The 21,863-nt window shown below is 38.8% G+C and overlaps 1 protein-coding gene across 2 annotated transcripts in view; it reads right to left on the reverse strand.

The window, feature by feature from the left end:
- The window catches only part of FBXL2 (F-box and leucine rich repeat protein 2), a 62,122-nt gene that overhangs the window by 34,079 nt on the left and 6,180 nt on the right, over window positions 1-21,863 (reverse strand). For both annotated transcript variants that reach the window (XM_075143155.1, XM_075143154.1), the window contains exon 2: window positions 10,722-10,783. Coding sequence is in view for 1 of the 2 variants with exons in the window: in XM_075143154.1 (XP_074999255.1) it covers window positions 10,722-10,783 (62 nt within the window). In the remaining variant the exon portion in view is untranslated. The remainder of the gene's footprint in view (window positions 1-10,721; window positions 10,784-21,863) is intronic.

Consider the following 21,863-nt stretch of genomic DNA (forward strand, 5'->3'; position numbering starts at 1 on the left):
TAGCCATAATCAGTAAAAGTAGAATTTTGCATGCATAAATTTATATCTATATGATTAAATTAACAATGCTAGTGTTGGTGGTGTTCTAAACTTCACTGACTTTGCAGGTAGGAACCTGCTCCATTGGTAAATTCCAGTGATATCTTATTCAATAAAACCCCATAATAATACCTGTCTTGGAAAAGTAAATGGTAAGGCGTATTAAAAGCTTGAAGAGTCTGACTATTTTCTACTAAAAAAAAAAAAAGTATCTTTTAGCTTTTCTGTCATGCTTGTTTTCAGTAGCACATCACAAAAGGCTGACAAACACCAATTTCTACATGAAGTACACATCCACTGACTCATTTAATGCTTGACCTTTCAGGTCAATTATTAAAACAAATCCCTTTTTACTAGGGATGTGCTACTTTGTGAAGAAAAGCACGTAAACGAGAACCCGTGTGAGACACTCCAAAACTTTCCAGGAACTTTTACCCCCGCAATTTTCACTTGTAAACTACTCAGGCTAAGATGCCTTGCTCAGTAGATCTACACAGCAAGTCTTTCAATAACAAACGGGGCACCAAAAAACCTTTCTTTACAAGTCAAACCTTTTCTTTTGCCAAGATGATTATTGCTACACAATCCTTACATAAGTATTAACAATTGCAAGAGAACAGGCTGTCCACAGGATGCCTAACATCTATTTTCAGTGGAAACAGAAGTCAGCTTTTTCTACAAATAATCAGCTCTGCTGGATTCATTTTATAGTTACAGGACAGCATCTGACTTTTTATGGCCTATACATTACTTGCAAGACAAGTGGATCATATTACTCACTCCTTAAAAAAATAAATTTTACTTATTCGTTAAGTATGACCATATGTAACACAACTGCAACATTTTCAGCACATAATTCTTTTAGTATCTGAAAGAAAATGCCCAATGATAAATTCAAGAAGGGCCAGTTCTGTTTAATTTACCATCAAATATACAGATTACAGCAACTACATTATGTGGCAATTTCTTTTGCAGTGTCAATTATGTAGCTAACAGATACAACTACATTATGCAAATTATAGAGTAACGTTAGTCTGAAAATGAAATATGGAAGACAGCACATAAATGCATCCCTGCTGCATCTTTGATTGATATTTACTTGGATATTATGGATGAGTAATGCAACTTAAAAGGTCATATTTTCAGAACCCTTTAGAAGTCAAGTTAAAGACTCGAACACAAAACTTACGTATAGTAAGCGTCTAAGAAAAGCTCAACCCATGAAACAGATTTTATCTAATGTTTCACACAAGGTCAGATCTGTGCTACAATCAGTTTCAGCATCCTTGCTTAGCTCTGTTTCACTCAAAACGGCTGTTGACCTAAAAATTTTGAGCAATCGCCTCATTGCATTGGTTGTCCTGAGTCATATAATAGCAAGACACGAGGCTCTTAAGCAGAAAAACTGTAACAACTGTTATTAGAAAAGAATCTTACAATAAGTCTTTAATAATACTGGTTAGAAATCTCACTGCGGTGCTTCTAAAAGGGAAGCTGAAGTAGAAAGTTTCAGAATCCTTTCTTTGCTACGAGTTTTCTGTCTTTTTTTTATTTTAAATAAAAATCACCTTTCTCCCTTCCCAAGGCAATATTCATTAAAGACCAAATACTATCTTTGAAACAAAAGGATGAGGCAAGTCATGTGCTTTACCCAGAAATTATGTGGTAACAAGCTAAGAGGATTCCCAACACCCCCACACTCATCCTTTATGCACATCTCCACAACATCCCTCATGCCTTTCTAAAATTGGAATATTTGTAGAAAGGGATGATCCAGATTTCTAACTTTAAAAGCCCTATGGACTGTCCAGTTTAATCACTTCTTGTAAGTGCTGCATAGGCTACAATGTTCCGTAATTTCTAGAACCCTGCATGTTGCAGCTCGTATGACTCTAGTTTCATTAGCAGGATTTTTGTCAAAGTTTTAGCTATAGATGCTCTTATCTAGCGCATAGGCTTTTTTTGGGGGGGGAAGGGGGGTTGGTTTTTTGTGGTTTGTTTTGGTTTTTTTGAGGCATCAACCAGCAGACAGAATTCTGTAAAGAAAAATTACGCTCAGCTGAAGATTTCTAATCTACAGAAAAGCATTTGATAAATGAGAAATGAACTACTACTTATGGGCAGACAGGAATTCACAAAAGAAGGCACAGCCTGGGGAGGATACCTCATGCACCCATAGGCTGAGGGCTGCCTGACTCAAAAGCAGCTTTGAAGAAAAGGATCTGGGGTCCTAGTGAACATGCCTCAAAAGAGAAGGTTGGGGGGGATCTTATCAGTGTGTATAAATATCTGATGGGAGTGAGTGAACATGACAGACTCTTCTCAGTAGTGTCCAGTGACAGAAAAGAGGCAACAGACACAAACTAAAATACAAGAAATTCCACTTAAAGAAAGACTTTTTTTTTTCTGGGAGTGTTGTCAAACACCAGACCAGGTTGACTAGAGAGTTTATCAAGTCTCTATGCTTTGAGATATTCAAAACTCAACTGGACAATGCCAAGAACAACCCTGCTCTAGCTGACCCTGTTTTCAGCAGGGGAGTTAGAATCATAGAATCATTTAGGTTGGAAAAGACCTTTAAGATCATCAAGTCCAACTGCAAATCTAACACTGCCAAGTCCACCGTTAAACCACGTCCCTAAGCGCCACATCTACACAACTAGATCTCCAGAGCTCGCTTCCAACCTCAACTATTCTATATTATTTTGAATATAAATTTTATTTTTATGAAGTGATTTTATGAAGTACAAATTTGGCAACTATAACACATCTTGCTAAATAAAAGTAGTTAGCCTAATGATTAGTTCAGAGTGGTTTAACTTGCAGCCCACAGTCCCAATCCAACCTGCTGGCCATTCCAACTATCCTAGAGTCTGTCGTTTCCCACAAGTGAAGGGATTACATAGTTTGGGCACCAAACAGCCAAAAATCAACCATACCCACCCTGCACGCTAGTGGCTAGGTAGAGACGTGGAAAAATAACATGATGCCCTGGTGGTATGCAGCTTAGGGATGCTCCATAAACCATGATCGCTACAGCCATAAAGTTTATGGAAACTTTGGTTACTTGCTGGACTAGGATTTGGTAGACTTGATCCAACCTGTAGCTTTGCTACTGGCCTGGAGCATGACCTTGAACAAAAGATTTCTCTTCCTCATGCCTGTGTCTTCATTAGCAAGACAGAGATAAAGCTCACCTCTTCTGTATATACTTCAAGAGTTACAGACAAAAAGAAAAAGTATTTGATATTGTTATTTAAACTGTCTAACATCAATATTTAACAAAATGAGTGGGTTTTTTTTTTTGTAGGGACTTAGAGTATCTTTTGAATTGCCTTTACGTTTTTATGGCACTTTTAGCACGGAAATGAGGAAGAACATTTCCCCCTCTGCCTCCCAAAGCTCCATACAAAAAGCATGACTACTTTATATCATTGATACTTCTGAACATTTGGCTTTGATAATTTGTTAATCAAGAGAGTGAGTTTAAATAAGACTACAGTTTCAAGGTAAATAAAGCTCTAAATGGAATTAAGTCTTGATTAGTTAAAGAACAGATTTTAAAGAGAAGCTTAATAGCAAATAAAAAAAAAAACAAAATGAAACAAAATATACAGTAATGTATGATTCCAAGAGTTGTGTAAGTCATTGCTATATCCCCTTTAGCTGTTACTCCTGCTTCAAATGCTTGTTATTTACTTTTGTTTGTTCCAGTGTGACTAATCCTTTGTCACAAGCATGTTCTTACTGAGAGATAATATCTGTGCTTCAGCATTACCTGGTTCAAGTACTCCATTTATAAGAAAATCCCCATTGTTCAAGCAGAAACATTAAAGAAAGTATTTCCTTTTCACAATTCTCAAATCTTACTCAGCATCTTGACAAAAAAAAAAACCCAAACTCTTCCATTCCCAAATCTCCTCTTTTGCATTAACAGAGTATACAAGAGCACTAGCGTGCATTTTTCTGCTTGTGTTCTTAGAGCTTCTCACTCACATTTTTAAAGGAATTCCATTTGAAACATCTCTGCCCAAAACATTCAGTTTTAAGCTTACTCTTGCATTTGTTTGTGAACAAAAACAAATCACTTAAGCATATTAAATGGAGGATGGCAGCTACCTACTCCAGTTTCAAAAGTCCAAACTTAATTGATCATATAATCATTTGCAAGTGTTCAGCATCTCATACAAAGAATCCAGAAAATGCATACGAAGTGCTGACTGGTGAGGCAAAGAACTGAAAAACATAAACTTGCATCTGGAACTGATCTTGGCAAGAATTTCTTAAGCAGACAAACAATACATGTAGCAGTGTAAAAAAAAAAAAGGTCAACATAAGACCCTTTCCATATTCTGAAAGGGGTACACTGACCATCAAGCTATTGAGTCTTCTGTTTTCTCAGACAGAGCACAAGTTCTGTCCTGAGTTTGAGGTAAATCACTGGAAAGTTTTAAAACCCATTCCTACTTCAGAATAATTGGAAAATTTTCTAACAAAAGCTTGCAAAATTGCAACTTGTTGCATTCTCAATGTATATTTGAAGTTAGATACTACCTTGAAGGCTGAAGGTACAGAGAAACTAAATGACTATCCATTTTAACATTGGGTAAATCGTGTTAAAACAAATAAAAATAGTATTGGTAGTGTAATATTATTTATCAATTGCTGCTTAAGCACGTAAGAATTCTGAAAAACCCAGTAAGTCTTAAATTGTCCTAAAGAATTTCCATTCTGTTGTTTCCTTCGCTAAAGATCAAAATATGTAATCACTTTCCAGAGGCTTTATCTTGTCCAAGACCTGTGCCTGTGGTTCATTCTGATCACTTGCTCGGCTGGTTTTCTGATCACTTTTTTGGAGGTAAGGACCACTGGAAATAAGTATATGACTCCACAGGAGTGAGGCTGGATTTGATATTATGCTGTTATCAGTTGTATTGTTCTTGCTTGCTTCCTGTCAACGTTAGTCTCCATATTTCTAGTTAACAAATACGTTTCCCTTACCCTTACCTAAAGAAGTTTTTATATTTAGTAGTTAGTGTGAGACTGGAGTGTTGTAGCTGCTCTGCACCCATTCCTTGGACAGACGTATTTCAGGCATGCTAAATCAAAGGACTTACTTTACTTAATGAAAGTTACTTGTACAAGGCACTATTAGACTTCCCTTTACAGAAACCATAGATTTGTGAAAATATACAGAAAAGAAGTTAGTTTTACTTTCATAAGCAACTCCTATACAATCAATTCAGTTCATAAACTGTACGAATGCAGTTCATGTACTTGTATCAATTTGGTTGTTTCTGATTCTAAATAGTTATATTGTAATTGCTTGGCAGACTACTATAGAGGACTTCAACGAGATGCAAAATGGTCTAAAATCAAAATAAAAGACTGCATATGCATTATAAAACTGGAATGTTTTCCTGAGATTGTCAAACACTGAACAGCAGTCTTTGCTACTCAGGGTGAAATGTTGCCCTATTTAATAATACAAACCCTTGAAGTGGGGAAAATGAATCATGTTTGAGATGATAGATTTTTTTTTTTACCCCTTCAAAATACATGCATTGTTTGTCTGCTTACAAAATTCTTACCAACTAAGATCAGTTCCAGATACAAGTTTATATTTTTCAGTTCTTTGACTCAGCAGTCGGTACTGCGTACGCTAAGATACAGCAGCCAAATTTTACAGCAATTGTGGGCCATTTGAGTACCTACAGTACCTAACTAAGAAATACCAATGGCGTTATGACAATTTCTTGTTGTAACCTTTGCTGTATTTCTTTTCTATTTCCCCCACAGTTAAGCACACAGATGGTAAAGCAGCACTTCAAATATACCAAATACTATGTTGGACTTTACTAATTTTAAGCTTCTGGTAACTTTTCTTCTCTACAATAATGAACACACTAAAAGCTGAACAAAAAGCAATGTGTAGTAATAAAAACAAAGAATAGAAACATGAAAACATATATAATACTTCATTAGCCAACTGACAAGCTGCATATTCTTGCATACAAGAAAAGCTGCTGCTGGAACACAACTCCTGGGTTTCTCTCCTAATTTGAGTCCCAAAACTTTGCTTATCCTCTTTTAAATCTGATTGAGCACTCAAATTTTGAGTCTGATGAGTAAGATCTATTATCCAAGTACATGCACCCAATAACTATGGTTTATAGCAGAACTCATAATAGGTTCTACATTTGTGGTACAATTTATGAAGTTGGTAGGCAGAAAGGAACTGAAAATGGTTCAAGTGATCGAAAGGAATATACATCTCTGTTTCTAAAGCTTGCCATTTTCATGCAAAATCTTATAGCACAGAATGTTGGCAGTTAAAATACAAATGAACAAATGTTATCTGTCCTTCTACATGACAAAAGTACTGACTATACCTCCATTTTCAAACATGTATTATTACTTTTTATCAAGCACAAAACATAAAAAAATATTTTTGGAAGCTGTTGGAAAGCCAGAACATTCTAATATTAACTACATTCACTTCAGTTTTTTTTGTTTCCAATGCTTTTCAAACTCATACTTTATTTTTAAACATCCATTTGTTTTTTCCAGCAATTTACAAGGAAAAAGAGAAAAAGATTATATCATCTTCAAGGCTGTGACATCTTAATGGAAAAGTTGTTACCGTTAAAATTGCAATAGTCTATCTCTGACTTGATTTCTGATTCTTCTGATGATAGATATGGGTTTATTAACTTTAGACACCAATGCAAATCCACAACTAATGTACTGTACAATCAAATGATGCTTTTCCATAAACACACAGGCTAAGAAAAAAAATAAAGCTACAATTGTCTGAAAACATTGTTTAAATTACATGATTTATAATACCTCCACAGGATTCTTACTCAAACATCATACAATTGAGCATTTATTCAACCTTTCACTTCTTGTAATACATAAGAGCAGAGGGGAAAGAGCATTCCTTGCCAACTGGCAAACTAATAGCACTGCAGTAGCTAACAGTGGTGACCATTTTTCTTTTACCTTGAACAGTAGTACAAATCAAAGCTTTTAGAAGCAGCCTATTTCTTCCACACGAAAAAAAAATTACTTCAATATTACAAATAAAAATAAATGCCTATAAACCAGAAAAAGTTACGAATGAAATGCCTCCCTCTCTCCACTCAAGCTATTCTACCTATCTCAAAGCATAACTGGTCCCTCCAAACCAGAGTCTTCTTCAAAACCACCACTGTCCATATCAGTCAGATATCTTCTTCCTCCTCTGCCCAGTTATCTGGGTCTACTTGAGAAGGAACAAATAATCTCTGGTTTCTTATCCTTTCAAATGAGCTTGTTGCCTTGAGAAGCTGAAGATTTCAGCCATTTACTTACACATGTAGTAGATATTCTGTAGAAAATGTGCAAGAGACATGACACCGGCCTGAAAATTTTCCAATTTAATTCTGGTTGTTAGATAAATAATAATGAGAAAGAGTAAGAACTGCTTACTTTAAGTAAGACCAAGAGCTTACTTTATTCAACTTTAGCATATGCAATTATAGCAACAAATGAATAAATTTGAGAGTGGTAGTATTTCCAAAGCCTACCATCAGAAAAAGATTTCTCAATTTTAGAGAAAAAAAACAGATTGCTTGTTATAGTCAGATTACAGAAGTTTAAATACTTGATGCAAATGAGAACAAGACCAATTCTTGCAATAGAAGAAATTCTGTTTACATTTCATTTCAGATATTTGTAACAAGATATTAACCACTCTTTTTCCATGTGTTGAATTTCATGTTTTTTTAAAAAACAGCTGTAGTGCTTTCCAACAGTTTTCATACATATCTGATATAAGCAAGAAACAAACTAAATGCATTTGATGACTCTTTCAACAGTATTTACTATTCAGTTATGGCACTGTGAGCAAAACTGAGTTGAGTTTCCACTGCAACTGGTTTACTCTCCTTTTAATTAAAAGGTAGACTGCATAGTTAATACAGTAAAAATAATTAGGATATTAATTACCCTCAGTGCGGCAGTATTTAATCTCTCCTGTCATAACCACACGACAAAACAATTTTAAAACATGTTGCAGCACGACCATAAATTGTTTTCGATGTTGAAAGACATTCAGGCTCAGTCTTACACAAGCATTTATGTGCAGAAGCATAAAACAAATTCCCCACTGATAATCCTTTAGACAGCCAGGTTTGCACCCCTAAATTTCCCTAGGTATCTACACTCTGCAGGGGTGAGAACTCAGACCCATGTCCCATCATAACACTCTCTCTAACACGCTCTGCCTCTGGCCTGGTGAGTTTGTCTCTGCAGCAGTACAATTTCAAAAGGTTTACAGAGCACCTCTCCCACCCACCCCCTTCCTCTCCATTCCAAAGCCCTGATGGTCAGCATAATATTGTGGGCGTTATGAAATGTGGATTTTATTTCTGTCCGGCTATGGGCAGACCATCACCTGAGTCCCAGCATTCAGCATGAGATCATTATGATCTTTACTGAGAAAGCTGACTGTCCCAATTCAGTTTCTCAGATCATCAACTACTGGCTACAGCTGCAATGCAGATCACTGTGCAATTGCAAAGAGCAATTGCATACGTGCACAAGAACTAGATGGTTGGCTGAATCAGTTCTGTGTATGCTTGGCCTGGGCTATTTTGTTTTGTCATTTGAGCCCCAGGAAGCACTTCAACCATGCAAACGGCTTCTTTAGACACTGCCACGATAGTGTAGTGGCAGTGCCTAGCTGCACCACTTCCTCAGTTGGTCAAATCCAAGGTGAGCCTATATGTCCTCCAAGTTGCTCTGTAAGAAGTTATCTTGAATATGAGAGCTAACCAGCTAAGCCACTGGTACTGTCCAATTACTTGCACATGGGTTTTTTTCTGCTGAGTTCCTTAAAATATCCTGTATAATAAAACATATGTTGCAACAAACATACTGCTCAATGAAACAAACAAGCTACATTTTAAAGAACTTACCAAATTTGGTGTTGGAATACACAATTCAAGAAACTGACACCTAGAAGTTAGACACAGGAATACTCACAGTAAACCTCAACACATTAATTATATAGATGCTACTCATGTAACTAGCATAGACACAATTATTTAGGAATTTAATATCTACATAGCTTCACAGATATGAAGCTTTTTATCCTACAATGAAAACTGAGGCATGCTACATAATCAGTAAGTTCTTTCAAAGGAAGATGTCTTTACTATCTCAGTGCACAATACTTTTTGCTATCTAAACCACATCAACAAATTCTGCTGAATTACATAAATGGGAGAGTTAGCAACCAAAACAGTGAAAAGGACAGTCATTTCCACAGATATTTGGAGAGTCCTACTGCTAGAAAAGAAGTGCTTGCAGATTATGATTCTTTGCTAAGGAGGCAGCATATTAAATTGATTTTTATCGTGTGTGGCGTTGAGTGCAACAAAGCAAAGTTGTTAGAATTTCTGTTCAGGGCATCATTCAGTGATGCATGTCTTTTAATCACATTTTCTAAACAGTTCTATGAGTCTAACTTACAACACTGTCACCATATGGAATGAGTATTTCTCAACAAAGATGAAAATCCTTTCAAAATTTAATTCCTTTAACAGACTGCTTCTTTAATGCCACCAAGAGAGCATTGTGATAGTACAGACACTAAAAGAAGTCATAATGTTTTAAGAGCACTTTCTTCAGACACAAGATGCAAAATATCATTATTCGAGACCTTCTCCCACTTCAAATCAAACAGGAAGCAAAAGACATACATACAAGATAACCCAAACACCCCTTTAGTGTATTAAGAAGAAAACAACAGCTCAATTTTAATAACACCATCACTAAAAACTGTAATTGCACCATTATAAGTGAACACTTTTTTTTTTCTTTCTCCTCAAAGAGAGGGCTGTAACAAAACCTATATGCAGCTACAGAAGACATTGCTGAGCTGGTTCGGTTCCAGCTCCGAAGTGGTTACATCCAGTCGAGCAGTATCTCCACATTTGGCAGTTTACACTTTGCTTGAAATCAACATTCAACAAGATGACAGCGTGAAGACATCCATCAGTGTCATGGGTTGAACTTACTGATCTTGGTGTTGTACCTAACTCCTGCAAAGGTGACCTACTCACACACCAGCAAGCTGATGAAATTTATGACTAGCCGAATGACTACAGTAAGAAAAATCCTCCTGTTGGTTCTACCTTATATAACACAGACTGGCAGTAATGCTAACAGGCAGCGCTTTTCACTGCAGTGACTTTTTGAAAGCTTTGAAGTTGAATTTATATTTTATTTTGTTATAACAAAGTTCATGACACGAAGAGTGTGAACTACATTAGGGAAAGGATTATAGGCTCTTCAGATAGATAAAACACTGTTCAGTGTGGAAGAGCTGACTACTCTGTGCACCAAAGCTTTTTGGACATTTTATTTCACTTCTTTTTCCGATATGCAAGGAAAAGATCACTATTAAATTTGATGTGATGGAATTCTTCCAAGGTATAGTATAATTTGAACACATTAAAACAAATCAAGACTAACCAAAAGACAACAAGTTCAAGAATTCCAAGAATTAAATCAGGTATGTTGCTATTTATTTCAAGACAGATTTAAGAAAGAATGAATAGCACTTCTCATGTGGCCTGTAAGCCACATACGATCCTCAGGTTTTTACTCCTTAACACATTATATAGAATTACCTTAACAGAAGTTCTTTGGGTAGTTTTTTGTTAATAAGGGCTTCATCATTATTTGAGAAAACCTAGAAACAGAAAGAAAAAAACATAATTTAAGAAGACCAACAAGAAAAACAGCTTTTAGAGAGTCTTTTCACCTTTTACTTAGGTGCTTAATTCTTTTAAATTACTGTTAATATCAAGTTTTCAACATGTTAGTTGGTAATACTATAAATTATTTCAATATACACAACAGGGCCACACCCACGCGTACACCTGCTCCTCCCTAGTGCTAAGATTTAACTGCAAAAAATTGTGGAGCAACTTAATTATCATTAAACAAGCAATCAGAAGCCACACTTATACCCCATAAAGAAGTGTTTTAGGCAGTAGTGAAACTTCTAGCAATAGCAAGTCACCTACAAAGATGCACTAGTTGCACAGTCCTAAAACTGTCCCATTACAGAAAACAGAAATCAGACACTTTCCAGTTATTCAGGTCCCTTCCTTCACCGTCTACAGTGTAAATACTTTGGCCCAGGTATGTAAATATGGATAAAATATAACAATCTAAAGATTTAAAGAATTTACTGCCACAGATATGACAGCAACTGCTATATAAGCAAGGGAAGCACCTCAAGAAATGCTACAAGAAAAACTGAAAATACCTCTCACCCAGAACTTCATATTACTAACATATCTCCTAAGAAAAAGAAAGTGGAGAGACTGAAAGAAAATGCTCAAGGGAAAAAGCAGGCAATACTAAGATTATATAGGAAAACGTTTCCACAAAAGGAGAAAAGCATCAGACAACAGTTAAAAAGAAAACTAAACAAAGGAGATATTGACCGGACTTACAACTTACTGTAAATATTTAGGTTTGAGAAATTTTGCCCGAGGAACACAGCAATAAACAAAACAGAAGGTAAATCAGAATTTAACGAACCATGGCATAGACTGGAAGAAGCCAAAGTCACAAGCATTGACTTCCCCCTATAAAGAGAATACCTTTATGGAGTCCATTTGCTGCCCACATTACCAGAAACAAAAGCTAGAAAGAGGGATCCAAAAGAGCCGAGAGTTTTCTGAATGCTAAAAGGTAAATATGAAAACCACACAAAACAAAAACATGAAAAACAACTGGAAGAAATCTTTCCCCTGTCCTTCACTAAGAATATGCTATTCCTGACTCAAGCATCAAGGTATATTACTCCTTGGCCATCAACACATATCACATACATGGTAACTATTTGCTTTGCTTCTTGGGTTTTTTTTTTTTTTTAAAAAAAAAAAAAGGAAGCTCAACAAGAGGTGGTTCTGAAAAAAGGTACATCAAGCAAAGAGTGAAAAAAAGCTGAATATAAGCTTGGCTCTGTCTTCATAAAAAAAGGGAGACAGCAGAAAGTACACATCCGGCAATTCTGAAAATATCTCCCTAAAAAACACTGTAAGATTAGAAAACTTGAATTTCCTTCTGGTCACCGTCAAGAACTGTTTTCCTCTTCCAGTACATCCTAGGCTGATTTCAGGTCTAACTGCATACTGCCGTTTCTCGATTTTGACACAACAGCAAAAGCCACTTTCTTCACCCACCACCTCCGTGCACAGTTATCCACACATCTCAGAACAGGTTAAACCACGACAGGACAATAAAACGGTCAACTCTCAATAGGACCAACAAATTTAATCACGCTTCCTTTTCCTGCAACTGGAGCAGCACAATTATTCACGGACTGGTGACTGTAGATGTTCAAAGCATAAAACACCTATGCATATATATTTCAATAGGACAATTCTAGTTCCTTCAGAAGAGAGACATTCTTGGCTTTAAGCAGTTCCACATGGCTGACCACAGGTTCAGGTTTGCTCTGATTCTGCTTTACATCCGATACTCGTTGCTGTCAGTATTTTCAGCATTTACGCTGAAATACACTATGTACATCAACACTGGTTTTAGAACTGGTTGACTGCTTCTGAGCTTGGCAATTCATAGATTTATGAATTATCTGCATGTACGCCATTTTAATATTATATGCTACTCAGTTTGCAGCTTATAGCCTGAAAACAATAGTATATATTGGGATAATTTCTCAGAAGAACAGTCAAAACACAGGCCTAATTGTGTTTATTGCAGTACTCATTCAGCAAAAGGAGACATATATGCCATCCTCATAGAACTTATGATCACTAAAGAGCAAAGTGGCAGAATATTCTTGTGCATTACAGGTTAAAAAAAAATAAGTTGCAAAAAAAGGAAGTTACCTCCGTGAAAGCACACAAGGTCTGCGATAAAACAGATGAGTGAACTTAGATCTCATTAATTCTGGTCCAGAATCTGAACATTCAGTATCATAGAACACGAAAAATCCTCTTTCAACTTAATTATTCTACAGTTGCAGATAATTCCTCAAAAGTCACATCATCTAGAATACACTTCCCACTTATATGCATAAATATATAGATTTAAATATATATTTGCAGACTGCTACTAGTTTACATGTGTGCCATCACTTTGCCAGTATCAAAGCTGTTATTATCCATTTTTTCTTCACACCGTAGATTCACAGATGTACAGTGATGTGGATATATGCTCACTGTATGAAGGCGACACAGCATTTAAGTTTGTAAGGTATGAGCAAGTTACTATTTAATACAAACAGCTACAATGCGTGCTCAAGACTTTTGAGTATTTCCAACTACTCACTAATTCCTGCATTAAAAAGCCAAATCACTACAAATCATAGCACAGGCTTTTGGGAATAGTAAGTATTTCTCTACCGAGGCCAAGCTGAAAATCTAAACCTACCACCAAATTGGCAACTCTTATGGGAAAAGGGCTTATAATCTCTATACGCTTATGTGAGATATCTTTAGACTTTTAAGTTAAAGTTGGACGGACAAACTATTTCGAATACATGACAGCAGATAAGACCAATATGGTTGCATTTAGGAATCCCAGTTAAAACTGAAAAAAAATGCAGCTTTTACTACTGAATATGAGAAGTGTGTGACTTGCCCAGACACACAAGGTACCATGCCTGCTACACAAGTCACAGATGAGGCCACAAACAGATTCGAAGCTGTTTTCCCTCAAACAGTAAGTTTTATTTGTTCTTGTATGCATTAGCTATAGTTATCATATCATAAAGCATTATTTCTTATGGAACAAGAATATTTAGAAAAATGAAAGCATCTCTTTTACTCTGAAAAAAATGTATTAGCCTCTACAGTCATATTGCATTTGCATCTCAGAAGAAGAGAGGGACTTCTTTAAAGGCTCTTCAATACTAGTTTTCCCCCAAATGAAGAACAGGCATGGGATAACTGGGGTAGTCATCTTCTAGATGAACATTTGTAACGTGATTTTGAATGTGTGCAAGCACAGAGAAAAGAGAGAAGGTGCAAACAGGATAATATATTTATTCTTTGAACATTTCCAGATAATCTAAAACTTCCATTAATTAAATAAATACCCTGAGTACATTTATGTATCACCTCTCTGAAGTAAACAGTGCCATCCTTTTTATTTTTTACTTGATTTTAATCACATAACTTCTAGTTTTCTGTTTCTATTTATAAAAAAAACCACCAAAAACCATCAGTCAAGGAAGTGCTCAATCACTGTAAAAAATATTCAAATAATCATGTCAAATATGATTTTTCTTCAATTACAGATAGTGCTGACAATGACATGCCCTCAAAATACCTGTATACAATAATACAAAATAACAATTAAGAATACCGTGAATGTAAAAAGAATATTTCTTCTTTCTTTGCTTTTGCATTTGGTAGCAAATTTGACTGTGTTAATGACAGCATATCTCTAACTCTAGAAAAGTGTGGTTTTAATTGTATAAAAACCCAAAATACAACAGACAAATCTGTGCACAAGGAAAAGGATAGATGAGATTGAACATACGTAATAAATGTTACTCTAAATTTCCTGTAAACATAAGAGATACAGAAAATCTCTACATTCTTAAAGGAATTGCGAGAACAAACAAAACAAAACTCACAAGAGAAAACTGTAATTGCTTATTACTTGAATCTTGAGCCATTTCTTACATTCTTTAACTGACCCCTCTTGGTGGTATCTTCACTGTACTTTTGAAAGACTGGTTATAATGAGCTAAAAAGGGAGTATTTCCTTAAAAAATGACCTGATACTTGCTTACACTAAATTTTTTCAGTAACTACCATTTTTTTAAATCTGTTTATTGTATAAATAAAGTATCCGTTGTGCAAATCTGTCCAATCCAAGAAGAATAATCTCCCTCTTTTGCTTCCCCTTCTGTATTATTAAACATACTTATTGCCACTAGTCCTAGAATACAACTTCTTGGTACACCACAGTTAGCTTGCCACCATTAAAAGCACCATATACTGTTCTCTTCTGGTCTAAGAGTTAGTGATAAAGCTCTCCTTTTTGGTTTTCACCAAAATTAGTGAGTTGAAGAAACCTTTTCTGATGGAGTCACACACTTGTGATTTTGTACCCAGTCTGGCAAAGAACTGTAATGTGCTCAAAAAAGTTCATTTTTCTCTACAAAGAAACAAAGGAATATTCATCCTGGTTTATCTAAAACATTTAGAAATTCACATCAACTAGTATTTCAAGATCAAAATAAGGTTATACTACTAATTTTGTTGATAGTCCTTAGGTTTTTTTAATGATGCAATTTCAGTTGTCATTCAGTCCTCTATAGAAGAGGACTATTTTCTTTACAGATGAAACAGCTTTGTTAACAGCTCAGCTGTTATGGCTCAGTTCCACAGCGATATTTATCTATCTAATTTCCACTGAAATCAGAGTAGATAAGGACTTTCAACCTGTCAACTTTTCAAATTAAAAGTTATTAAAAACCAGACTCTCAAAAATAGCCTTCCTTAGTAGTGTGCTAAAGTGAGTAATTATGGGTAAATGTAGATTTGGGAAAGAGGGAAGATGAAGTCTGAGAGACCCCAAAGAACATCAGCAAAAAGAGAAGACACATATATTCTGAAAACAAGGCTGAATTCTTTATCAAGTCAGGAATAAAACCCAACATTGGGTCACTGTCACCAAAGCAGACAATACTTTGGAATTTAAATCCATACATTTCCCTTCTCCTATGGTTGACAGAGCAAAATTCCTAGTTAAATTGTAAATATTGCCATATGTAAAAAGCATCAAGTCTTCCAGGTTTTCACTGGCAAGAACAGTATTTATTTAGTATTATTTATGCAGTAATAGGCATCGTAAGAACAAGATGTTTTAAAGGAAAATCCTGAAAAATAAAATTAAAGTTTTATTCAGTTCCCCTGACGTGCAGATTTTTGTTACCAAACACAAAACCCACCAGCTTGCTGCTCATCTCTCCTCCTCAGTGGAGACACCTAATTCTTGCCTGTGCAATTTCCCCTTCACCATGCTACTGAAATTGCCTCTTGCTATAGTGACAGCAGATCAGCTTTGCTACCCAGGGCAGTTCATGAGCACACTAAAGTAATGAATGGCACCCTAAAAATCTCTATATTTAAATACAGCAGAAAAATGGAGGCAGAAGAAGGGAAAACAATCTTTCCTTACGATAAATTTCAGATTATCTCACATATTACACTATAGAGTGCTCTCTAATGGTCAGAGAGTTGCTGCTAGCTGACATTTCCTCCAGAAATGTACAATTAATGCATTAAACAGGCAGATATGCAGAATCATTTAACACCATGCAAGTAGCAAAATGTAATCGTATCTAGGCAACAAAAGGAGTGTTAGGCGAATGGATGTGCATTGCCAACAGAACTGAAATAAGTGATATCGAAGATGCAACAGCTGATGGCACAGGCTGGTGTTAAATTAGAACCCATGATAAAGCTTTCTGTACAATCAATAAAATTACAACACACCAAAGTGAACCTTGAAAGGCGATGTCATCTTGAACCAAGCTCGTCTACAGCAGAGACAGACTGGCAGAGTCTTTTATTTCAACACACAGATGCTGTCTGCCCTCCAGGCTCTCACTCCTATGCTCCAGCTGCTCACCGTGCTCCGTCTCAGGCTTTGACTTTGTGCACTTGAAAGACCCAGCCATCCTGGTCTGTTGTGGTCGCCAACCTCTTTTTTCCTTGGACACCCTCTACCAGAACCCAGGGCAAAGCCTTTTGTTCTTATTGTGTTGGTCATCTTAAACAGTCAAGGCTCACCTTCAGAGAGCAAGATCAAATACACCTGGGAACATCTCTCTCTTTCCATAATGCCTTCCGCTAACCTAGGGCTGCCTATAAGGGCCATATTGCTTTTAAAGTTTCCCCAGAGTAAGTGCTGTCCAATATAATAAAACCTGCCAGGCAGAAGCAGCTGGCCACACTGCCCACTTTGCTACTTGGTCTTCTTCCAGAAGAGCCATCATTCTTGTTTTGCCAGCACTGGTATTCATACCACATCATTCACATTTTACTGGAGGGCATCAGTCTGGCTCTGCAAGGCCCTGTTCTCAGTGGGTGACAGATCAAGGTCATTTGTGAACTTCAGAGCTGATGTCTGTAGCTGCACAACTCTGTCTCAAGGCCTTTGGCCTTTCCAACTCGGCTGCCTCTTAGCATGGAGCAGGAGGTGCTTGGAGGTTGCCTTGCCTGCTGTCTCAAGCACACCAGCTCATTCTCAGTTGACCGAATAGCTCACATCACAATCTCCTGTATGTTTTTCAGAAGGGCAGTCACCTACTGCCAACAACATGTTTGGAAATCACCAATCAAGCCTTTTCAAGGGTATGGCTTAATTACTGCAAGCAGCCAAGGTATTAAGGCCTAACAGGTTAGCCTGACCTGTTAGCTGAGCTGACCATCCTTTAATGCAAGACTTAACCTCATCTCCTACAAAGTCACCAAAGAGACAGCAATCCTCTGAACTAGCCCCACACATTAAGCATACTTTCACATACTGCTGCCTTACCAGCACTGTTGTTTAAGGTGCTGTGACACAAATTTATTTAAACATTTAATTAATTGTAAATTCTGATACAAACCAAAGAGGCACAGGACAAACTCAAAGTTGCATTCAGACTGACTTGAGTGTGATAGCTCCTACTTTAACTTGTTAAAAATTATGAATGGGAAATTCAGTGGTTTGCAGAATTAGTGATTGACCTAATTACTTGCAGGCCTAGAATTCAGTTGAAAGATAGGATTTTATCAATACTCACTATCATGTAACTGATGTTTGTTAGCCTGCATGACAGAAATATTAGGTTCAATCCAGTATCTAACCAAAAGAAACAGGCATTACAATATTATTTGCAAAAAAGTTTTACAAGTTCTGCTTCCCCTATGTTACTCTGAGATAGGAGCTACATGGAAGACTAACCCTCCATTCAGGTTATGACCCACCTAGTTCACACTTTGTCTTCTAAAACATTTTGTTCTAACCACTACCAGGGATGGCAAAACAAACCTCAACCACGTGGAAAAATAAACTACTTCTTACCTAATCTTTCATGACTAGAGACTGGATTTTTTTTCCTGAGCTGAACCAACAACTACTGTTTAAACACTAAGAAATTTGGAAAAAGCTGTTAATTGTATCCCTGTATATTCTATAAACATGCATAAAGAGAAAGCTGAAAAAACAGGTTTAACAAAGTTTTATCCCCATCATCTGTTAGTTATATATGATGGGTAAATCTTTTCTTCAGTTTGTTTTCTTTAAAAAAAAAATTTAACAACTGAATATTTCCTTCTTCAGATATTTATCCATTATTCCTCTTTTAAGATTATGCACTTCCAAATAAAAACAGTACATGATGAAGCATTTAGACATTATTCCTAAAAAACAAAACAAACAATTCAATTAACAGTCAAATCTACAAATCACTTCAAAGCGGAACACGGGGAAATCCGTATCATCCACTTTACGGGCTTGGAGATCAACAGACCTGTGGCAGAAAATTAAAATCAAATGGATGAAGCAGTTGTTGACTGTAGTCCATCACAGGGGTAGATTATGCATCTACCGCAGGGTACAGATTCTGTGCTTTCTTTTTCATGAGCAGGTAAAGCACCACGCATAGACTGAAATGCAATTTGCAAAAGCCTAAGTTCAAAACACCCGAGAAAGGTATTTTCCTTCGACCACTCAAGTAACTTTGAGACTCTAAGCAGAAATACTGGAACAGATTCTAACGCAGCTTCCATTACAACATTCACAGGGATTGTGTGCTCAAATTACAATTTGTTTCATCACAAAAATAATCTATTTGGTTTCATGCAGTTTTGTAGAATCATGCTATATAATACACATTCTCAGACATTCAGAGCATAGAATCATACAGGTTGGAAAAGACCTCTAAAACCATCGTGTCCAACCGTCAACCCAACACACCATGTCCACTAAACCATGTCCCTAAGGGCCTCATCTACACGTCTTTTAAATACTTCCAGGGATGGGGACTCCACCACTTCCCTGGGCAGCCTGTTCCAAGGCCTGACCACTCTTTCAGTAAAGAAATTTCTCCTAATATCCAATCTAAACCTCCCTTGGCGCAACTTGAGGCCATTTCCTCTTGTCCTATCGCTAGTTACTTGGCAGAAGAGACCAACACCCACCTCACTACAACCTCCTTCCAGGTAGTTGGAGAGCGCGATGAGGTCTCCCCTCAGCCTCCTCTTCTCCACACTAAACAACCCCAGTTCCCTCAGCCGCTCCTCATAAGGCTTGTGCTCCAGGCCCTTCACCAGCTTCGTTGCCCTCCTCTGGACACGCTCCAGCACCTCCATGTCCTTCTTGTAGTGAGGGGCCCAAAACTGAACACAGGATTCGAGGTGCGGCCTCACCAGTGCCGAGTACAGGGGCATGACCACCTCCCTACTCCTGCTGGCCACACTATTCCTAATACAGGCCAGGATGCCGTTGGCCTTCTTGGCCACAGGGGCACACTGCTGGCTCATGTTCAGCCGCCTCTCAACCAGCACCCCCAGGTCCTTTTCTAGCCGGCAGCTTTCCAGCCACTCTTCCCCAAGCCTGTAGCGTTGCCTGGGGTTGTTGTGGCCAAAGTGCAGGACCCGGCACTTGGCCTTGTTGAACCTCATACAGTTGGCCTCGGCCCATTGATCCAGCCTGTCCAGGTCCCTCTGCAGAGCCTTCCTACCCTCGAGCAGATCAACGCTCCCGCCCAACTTGGTGTCATCTGCAAACTTACTGAGGGAGCACTCGATCCCCTCGTCCAGATCATTAATAAAGATATTGAACAAGACCGGCCCCAGTACTGAGCCCTGGGGAACACCGCTCGTGACCGGCCGCCAACTGGATTTAACTCCGTTCACCACAACTCTCTGGGCCCGGCCGTCCAGCCAGTTTTTCACCCAGCGAAGAGTGTACCTGTCTAAGCCGTGAGCCACCAGTTTCTCTAGGAGAATGCTGTGGGAGACAGTGTCAAAGGCCTTACTGAAGTCCAGGTAGACCACATCCACAGCCTTTCCCTCATCCACCAGGCGGGTCACCTGGTCATAGAAGGAGATCAGGTTGGTCAAGCAGGACCTGCCTTCCATGAACCCGTGCTGGCTGGGCCTGATCCCCTGGTTGTCCCGCACATGGCTCGTGAGCACCCTCAAGACGAACCACTCCATGATCTTCCCTGGCACCGAGGTCAGGCTGACCGGCCTGTAGTTCCCCGGATCCTCCTTCCGGCCCTTCTTATAGATCGGCGTCACATTGGCGAGCCTCCAGTTGTCCGGGACTTCCCCAGTTAACCAGGACTGCTGGTAAATGATGGAGAGTGGCTCGGCAAGCTCCTCTGCCAGCTCCCTCAGTACCCTCGGGTGGATCCCATCCGGCCCCATAGACTTGTGAGCGTCCAGGTGGTGTAGCAGGTCATTAACTTCATCCTCTTGAATTATGGGGGGTTTATCCTGCTCGTCATCCTTGTCTTCCAGCTCAGGGGGCTGAGTACCCTGAGGATAACCGCTCTGACTACTAAAGACTGAGGCAAAAAAGGCGTTGAGTACCTCAGCCTTTTCCTCATCCTTGGTGGCAACGTTCCCCCACACATCCAACAGAGGATGGAGATTCTCCTTGGCTCTCCTTTTGTCATTAACATACTTATAAAAGCATTTTTTGTTGTCTCTCACGACAGTAGCCAGGTTGAGTTGTAGCCGGGCTTTTTCCTTTCTAATTTCCTCTCTGCACGACCTAATGCGATCCCTGTACTCTTCTTGAGTTGTCTGCCCCTTCTTCCACAAGTGATAAACTCTCCTTTTTTTCCTGAGTCCCAGCCAGAGCTCCCCGTTCAGCCAGGCCGGTCGCCTTCCCCGCCCGTTCTTCTTGCAGCACATGGGGACAGCCCGCTCCTGCACTTTTAAGACTTCCTTCTGGAAGAACGTCCAGCCTTCCTGGACCCCTTTGCCCTTCAGGACTGTCTCCCAAGGGACCCTCTCGACCAGTGTCCTGAGCAGGCCAAAGTCCGCCCTCCGGAAGTCCATGGTAGCGGTTTTGCTGGCCCCCCTCCTTACTTCACCAAGTATCGAGAATTCTACCATTTCATGGTTGCTAAGCCCAAGCCGGCCTCCGACCTCCACATCTCCCACCAGCCCTTCTCTGTTCGTGAACAGCAGGTCAAGCGAGGCACCTCCCCTGGTGGGCTCGCTTACCAGCTGCGTCAGGAAGTTATCTTCCACGCACTCCAGGAACCTCCTCGACTGTTTCCTCTCTGCCGTGTGGTATTTCCAGCAGACGTCCGGAAAGTTGAAGTCCCCCACGAGAACAAGGGCTAGCGACTGGGAGACTTCTGCCAGCCTCTTGTAGAATATTTTGTCTGCCTCCTCATCCTGGCTAGGTGATCTATAACAGACTCCCAGCAGGATATGTGCCTTGTTGGCCTTCCCCCTCATCCTTACACACAAGCACTCGACCTCGTCATCACTACCATTGAGCTCTAGACAGTTGAAGCACTCCCTAACATACAGGGATACCCCACCGCCTCTCCTTCCTTGCCTGTCCCTTCTGAAGAGCTTATAGCCATCCATTGCAGCACTCCAATCGTGAGACTCATCCCACCACGTTTCCGTGATGGCGACTAAGTCATAGCTACCCCGCTGCACAATGGCTTCCAGCTCCTCCTGTTTGCCGCCCATGCTGCGTGCATTGGTATAGATGCACTTGAACTGGGCTGCCGATTTCTCTCCCGACATTGGCGT

The sequence above is a fragment of the Calonectris borealis genome, chromosome 2 (genome assembly GCF_964195595.1).
Source record: "Calonectris borealis chromosome 2, bCalBor7.hap1.2, whole genome shotgun sequence".
In the NCBI taxonomy this organism is placed as follows: domain Eukaryota; kingdom Metazoa; phylum Chordata; class Aves; order Procellariiformes; family Procellariidae; genus Calonectris; species Calonectris borealis.